Source organism: Ruditapes philippinarum, unplaced genomic scaffold (genome assembly GCF_026571515.1).
Source record: "Ruditapes philippinarum isolate M1 unplaced genomic scaffold, ASM2657151v2 ctg626_1_1_1_1, whole genome shotgun sequence".
Taxonomy (NCBI): domain Eukaryota; kingdom Metazoa; phylum Mollusca; class Bivalvia; order Venerida; family Veneridae; genus Ruditapes; species Ruditapes philippinarum.
Genome location: NW_026861189.1, coordinates 222,388 through 229,874, shown reverse-complemented (window position 1 = coordinate 229,874; position 7,487 = coordinate 222,388). Strand labels below are relative to the sequence as shown.

Below are 7,487 nucleotides of genomic sequence, written 5' to 3'. Positions count from 1 at the left end.
AGGAATGACAATTTCTAGTTTTTAAGATGATTGGGAATCAAAGTTTGAACCTATTTTGTAATGTTATTTAACGGTTTGCTATTGGGATTTAGCTGTGCAGTCTATAAAAACACTTATTCACTTGGTTAACGCATGCGCATGTGGAATTATTTTCTTCTCTGCTTTTGCAATTATAAATAAATGCAATATATTTTGGCATTGTATTTTACTATAATCTGTTCAATATAAAACAGACTCAAACTAAGCAGTGCAATCCAATCCATGATCTCCACATGGGTGTTTCTGGAAAAGGATACGAAAAAATTTATATGCAAGTATATTACAATGTAACTAAATGGTATAACGTGAAAAGATATTTAAGAAAAAAACTTCTTGTATTACATTTAAGGCAACAAAATGAAATTACACTCGAGTACTGGAGTAACAGTTTTATAAACCGAAACTCTGACTTTCAATTAGTACACAATAATCTGGTTACTCGTTGGGCGTCCCTATCTGACTGTATAATAAATCATAAACCTGCCTTGCTTAGAATATTTTTACATTATAAGAACTTCAACACCATGTGAGTGACAGGTAGGAAAGCCGAATACAATGTTCAGCAATTTGTTACATCTTTTCAAAGTAACATATCAAATAATCAAAATATGATGGCTAAAAAACAAATCTCAAATAGTTGCCATAATTTCTATTATGTACTATTGTACCGTATATTACTATTCAGTATTGCACCGTATATAAGATCTACTATTGTACCATATATTAGATCTACTATTGTACCGTATATTAGATCTACTACTGTACCGTATATTATATCTACTATTGTACCGTATAGTACTATTGTACCGTATAGTACTATTATACCGTGCTTTACTATTGTACCGTATGTTACATGCACTATTGTACAGAATATTACTATTGTACCGTATATTACTATTATATCGTATATTACTATTGTACCGTATATTACTATTGTACTGTATATTACTATTGTACCGTATATTACTATTGTACGGTATATTACACGTACTATTGTACAGAATATTACTATTGTACCGTATATTACTATTGTACCGTATATAACTATTATACCGTATATTACTATTTAACTTACCGCAAGGATAAATGCTCTGTATTCGTCAACGGAGATAAGGGTATCAGCTGAAAGTTGTTATTTGAAATAAGTTGATTTTTTTGTATTTTACATGCTGAAATAATTTTTTCCAATGTCATTGAAATCTTAATTGAATAATGACCATAATCATATTTTATTCATTCCATCTCGTTCATGTCGTTTGCAATGCAGGTTGCGATAAGTATCCTTATTGCAGAAGATAGCTTTATTTTAAAAGTAAAACAAGTTTGGTAGTAAAAACAGTAGCCAGCCCATCTGTACTTCAGTACTTTGATTCTTAAAGTCTGATATATGATCAATTTTAAAGGAAGGCAATGAACATAGTTTTGAGAAGCTGTAAAATGTATCTGTAGAATAGTATGCGATGCAAAATGCAAAACCTGAAAAATATTAAATGTGAATTTGCTCTTGAATATAATCGGAAAAGAGATGTTATTTTTTTATTTATCAAGCGAATCTTTGTAACCAAAATGATCATCTAAAAATGGCGCCGCCCCTGATGTCCATTTTAAATTGTCAGCAGAATAAAATGAATGAATGACGGACCTATAAAAATAATTATTCAGCGTTTTATAGGAACTGTTGATTTCTGACCAATTTGTCTTTACATTTTATTTGCATGCCATACTTTATCCAGCTTATTCCGTCCAATTATATTTGGCCACGGACGTCATTTCCTCCTATATCTAACCGAAAATTTAAAAAAAATGTCTTCCGTATCGAAATGCAAGGGATGTATTTTTTTCCGGTTAAACTTTTCAAAAACCAGCTTTAAGATCGTTTTCGTTTAGTTTGACTATTATTTATTCAAAGGCTCATTATGCCTAGGAAATGCTTTTATTTTTATTCCTCAAAGGCTTTTTAACTTTGGTGAACTTTATAGAATTTAAAAATTTTACGCATTGGCCAATAACCGGAACCATCTTTTTCATCTGTTGCTTTTTGGCAATAAGTATACTTTTAGTGAATAATTATGTATTTTGTATGGAAGTCAAAATACTACTTTGTTTAGATTTTGCTACATTAACGACGAAGTATTTCCATTTTATCGTTACTTTCTTCATGTAATAAGCATCCAACTTTCTCCAAAAACCATTATAAGAATTATAAACCTCATGCTTGTCCTTTCCAAAAAAGTAAAGAATGTTTAAGGCATAATGTGCCTTTAAAATCATTGAGTACATTATTTTCAAAATTAAGCGCTTACAAATGAAAATGATAGCCGTTAAGATATCATAACGACAACCCACCGTTTGTGTCAATAACTACCATGTTTCCCTCGATGTCAGCTGTATCAATCATGCCATTTCCATTTAAATCAATATTGTTAAAGAATTCTTCGGTGTGGTGGTGTTTATCCCCGTATCGTGTTGTCCAGCCATGAATAAACTCGTTCTTTACTATTATACCATCATTATCTGTATGAAATAATTCATTCACCACACAATGCCAAAAAAATCAATAAAAAGTATATTTTACAAGAAAGTGGCCCCTAGAAATCAAGTTCTCATTTTCATACAAATTATGAAATCATCTCAGTGTGTCCAAAATTTTACAACAACAAGTACAGGTGTTATCTATGGTGGCTGATAACCTTTATCGTTATCGCTTTTGCACCAAACGGCGCGTTGTCGCACTGATGTCTTGTCCTGTTCCTAGCGAGGCACGCCAAACGGCGCGTTGTCTACGGGGCGTTGTCGCAATATTGCCCTGTCGCCTGGCTAATATTTATACAAATACAATCCTTCGATTTTAGCGTAGCACCAATGTGACGTCGCGACGACACGCCGCATGGCAACGCGCACTTTGGCATGCATCGTTAGCGACAGGACAACAAGAATATAGTCGGACAACGCGCGGTTTTGCGGTATGTCGTGCTGTCGCTAGCGACAACACGACGCTCGAATGTTGTCCAAATCAACCGCCATAGTTAGTGACTCTTAACAAAACTTTCTTATGAGTCCATTAAGTACTTTATTTTGACCATTGACAAATGTTTACGCATTTTTTTGGACATACTGCATCAAATAAAAAGTTAATACATGGGTATAAAAACGCCTGTTTTTCTTGTTCTTGCATTTTTTACATATCTTAGAGTCTTTATCAATGTGTTTTCTAATTTTATTTTTCAAGTATGATCGCCATATTGATATTTCAAACAATGAAATCATAGCGGAAACACTCTGTACTAAAAGTAGGTGATTCAAATCTATCGAAAAAAGGTATTCCAAATTATTCAGCATATAAGATTGTTATGTTTTATTATTTTTTATTTTGCGCAAGCCCAATGTCAAAGACATGAGCAGCTTCGGGTTGAGTTTTACGTCACACCGACACACATGGCGACGTTCCAGCTTAACTGATGGAGGAAGACCTCAGGTGCATTATTTCAGGCATGAACGGGCACCTTAGTAAAACCACCGACGTTCCGTCAGCTAGCTGGATAGCTTCCTCACATGACAGAATCCAAAGTCCCTGTTGGGATTCGAACCCACAGCGATGGGGGGCAAGTGATAGCTTGGTTTAATAACAAAATTATAGTCTTTACCTATTTATTAACGAACATATAATCTTCAAGGACCGAGCAGAAAGCTCTACAAACGAAGGTGTCGAACACCGTACTTACTACTGTCAAATCTACCAAGGAATTCACTTTGTAGTTCTGCCTCCGATATAAAACCGTCCCGATCTACGTCCGTATCTACGATCACCATTTCGACGATTGTCGCCAAATCATTATGTGTTACTCTGAAAAATCAGAACAGTACGGCATAATTTTTTTAATATACTAAAGAAGCTGTGTAAGAACATGCAAAATTTTCAGGTTAACCTTGGAGATAAACAAATGTGGTATTTTTTTTAAAACCAACCAGCTAGTCCTTGATAAAGAATTCGGTCGGCTAATCCGCACAGAATTAAAGCTACACGTGCGCACATGATAGATATGCGAGTACTAGTATTAAAAAAAGTGGCTTGGTTTGCCGTGTTCATTTACAAATAAAGAACTTATTTGAAAGGTTACATAGTGATTGTTTTTCAAAAATAATTACTATGGAATTTTGGAAAGATTACATTAAATTTATCTTCATTTGGGTACTCGTATTTTACTTTTTTGATTACAGTCACTCACAGGATAATGCCTCTTAATTTATTTCACTTACCCGAAAACACAGGCAATCAAAGAAACGCAGAGTGCTAACGACTTCATGATTCTATAAACAAACAAAAACATGTCAATAAATGATTTATAAGGACGAACTACTTTTAGCTCGATAGAAAATATAATGAGGATCATCATATTCACTCCGGCGTGCAGACTTCTGATTTAAGATTTTGTGCAGTAATATTTTTATACTTAACTTCTTTATAGCTGCATGCCTCCAGATGAGCCAAAATATTTCAAGAAAATAAAACTTGAGAAAAACATACTAAAAATTTAAGAAAAGTAAATAGATTCATGATTTAAGTAATAATTTACATATTATGTGCAATTAGTGACTGATTTTGTTGTATACAATACCATATTTTTCTACAATGTTACTAAAATTTTTGCATATTTTGTTTTATAACAATTTGAAAATTTTCACGAAAATTAACACGAATCTAGAGGCATGCAGCTTTATTAAAGTATCTACTTCAAACTTTTATCACCCACGTCGTATATGATAAGGTTTGTAAAAAGTTTAGCACCCATATTTTCAGAAGGTTCCTTGGTGCTAAAGAATTTTCCTTGAAATGTTGTTTTACTCCTACTCCTGTATTTTTGTATATATTACATCGCGACTCATATCAAATGAGACAAGGTTCATAACTCTCGTAACAATTATTTCCATATTAATATCCCCTTGGAACTTATATTTTTTACTCTGTATTCCTGAAGTAATGTACATTAAACTCCAAATATATGTCCATTATCATCACCCACATCATATGTGACATGGTTCATAACTCTTGCACCAATATTTCCAAAATTATTTCCACTTTGAACTTTGAATGTTAGTAAATGTTGCTACATTTTGCTTCTTTATCTCTTAAGGCTTACCTTTACCTGATTGTAGATCTATTCTGATAATTACTTTATTCTTCAAACTTCAAATATAAGTTTTCCTATCAACACCCACAACATTTAGACTGAATTCAATTCAATTCGCTGTATTTTCATAAATAATTAAAGAAAAAACAATAATAAAAAATAGTAAAAATGAAATAAAATAAAAAAAAATAAAATAAAAAAATAGAATAATAAAAAATAAAAATAAAAAAAATTAAAAGAAAAGAGAACAAAAAGGCTTTATTGACTTTTGGAACAACTCAACAACATGAAGTGGCCTACCTGAAAAACTGTACACTGTGAAATAATGGAGAGCAAAGGAACACAACTTTATATAATCTGTCGCGTGCCCTTTTGTGTCAGCTAGGAGCACGCTTTGTAATCTATGTTTAAAACATCTGCTTATTTCCCAAAATAACCAAGATATTATGCGCAATCCTGATATTGCTTTATATAAGTAGGTGCATGACGAAGGTTGCAAGATTGACATTGAGAGTCCTGATATAGGTTATTCTTTACATAGAAGAGATCAATAAGTATGCACATCTTGCTTTTTGACCCATTTATGATTTGCCAAAAAGAGAGGGGACAGGAAAGAACATAGACTTTTTTTAAAAAAGATTAATTTCAATTATATTTAATCCTGCACCCATATTTCTTTCTAATATAATAAATCATCAGAATAAATGAATGTAAAGTAACGAGCCACTGCTATCAGTGTTGGTAATATGTCTATTAAAAGGCCAATAAGCCTTAAAATGGCAATGTTTTTATTTAAAAAGATTCATTTTGGTGTCTTTTTAAATACTGTAGTTAACATGGTTTTGAGGGGTAGGAGGGAGGGTGGGGGTAGGGTTTAGTGACCAATCAACGAGCCGAACACCTATGAACGTATTCGGCAGACAACCGTATGATAAATGTCCAATGGCCTTCCGTTATCCGGGGTTTAACCATCGTGACTGTAAAGTATACGAGCAAAAGACGTGCGATATAATATCGGTTGTCGAAGGCATGTTCTCCATCTTTCCTGCCGTTCTTTACCCCCTTCTTTTGCTGGGCCTTTTCCATGCTTTCTGGGTTTAGTTCTTGCCCATTTCCCCTCTGCCATGGTTTCTTTCTCCCCTTTCTTTGCTGGCTGTTTTGGAAGGCATATTACAGTTTGAAGTCAAAGGTTTCGACAAAGGATTGTAAATGAAAATAAAAAACTTTACGAACCGTTGACGTGTGTGAAAGCGCAGAACTCTGAATGAGGGTATGTGTCGGTTTGTGTTATTCAGTTTCTTTATTCTCGCAATCGGCTGTCCATGCAGACGAGTCCTACAGAGGAGGCAATTTCAGACATCGTAACCCCACCATAAACCTAGTCGGAGTGTAATGTGACGCAGGCTTTACGTCTTAACTAAAGTAACCGGGAAGAGCCGATATATTGCAAACGCTCATTGGTGAAAAAATATCAAAATAAACAGTTTCCAATTACGGAATTCCATAAACGACAGCCTACTGCTCACTGCCTACTGCTAACTGGACAGCCTGCTGCTCAATGCCTACTGCTAACTGCTTCTAAGTCTATGTATGGATCAAATAGAAGTATTCCGAATGTACACACATGTGCGCCCGCCATTTTGTTGAAAAAATCTGATGGGAAAACAATGGTAAGTAAATTAACAAGAGCTGTCGGTAGGACAGCATGCTCGACTATTCTTAGTGCTTGATAGTAAAAAAAATGCCTGATACAGTTACCTCCTCCTGTTTACAGGTTGGGGTCATGATGGTGAACAAGTGTGCAAAGTTTCAAAGCCATATGTCAATGGACTTTGAAAATATTTGAACTATTACAAAAACTTTAACGTAAATTCTAAGTCGAAAAAGGGGCATAATTCTGTCAAATTGCTTAATAGAGTTACCTCCTGCTGTCTACAGGTTGGGGTCATGATGTTGAACAAGTGTGCAAAGTTTCAAAGCCATATGTCTATGGACTTTGAAAATATTTGAACTATTACAAAAACTTTAACGTAAATTCTAAGTCGAAAAAAGGGGCCTAATTCTGTTAAAATGCTTAATAGAGTTACCTCCTGCTGTCTACAGGTTGGGGTCATGATGTTGAACAAGTGTGCAAAGTTTCAAAGCCATATGTCTATGGACTTTGAAAATATTTGAACTATTACAAAAACTTTAACGTAAATTCTAAGTCGAAAAAGGGGCATAATTCTGTCAAAATACTTGATAGAGTTACCTCCTCCTGTCTACAGGTTGGGGTCATGATGGTGAACAAGTGTGCAAAGTTTCAAAGCCATATGTCAA

The 7,487-nt window shown here is 34.0% G+C and overlaps 1 protein-coding gene across 1 annotated transcript; it reads right to left on the bottom strand.

Moving 5' to 3' along the window:
• Positions 1-188: 188 nt before the first annotated feature.
• LOC132714787 (uncharacterized) lies at positions 189-5,492 on the bottom strand. Its single transcript, XM_060697711.1, has 6 exons — positions 5,469-5,492; positions 4,297-4,347; positions 3,762-3,883; positions 2,386-2,553; positions 1,115-1,161; positions 189-282 (listed from the first exon to the last, which is right to left on the bottom strand). The coding sequence occupies exons 2-6, from the start codon at positions 4,341-4,343 to the stop codon at positions 241-243; spliced, it is 426 nt and encodes a 141-aa protein (XP_060553694.1). The 5' UTR covers positions 4,344-4,347; positions 5,469-5,492; the 3' UTR covers positions 189-240.
• Between the last annotated feature and the right edge of the window lie 1,995 nt (positions 5,493-7,487).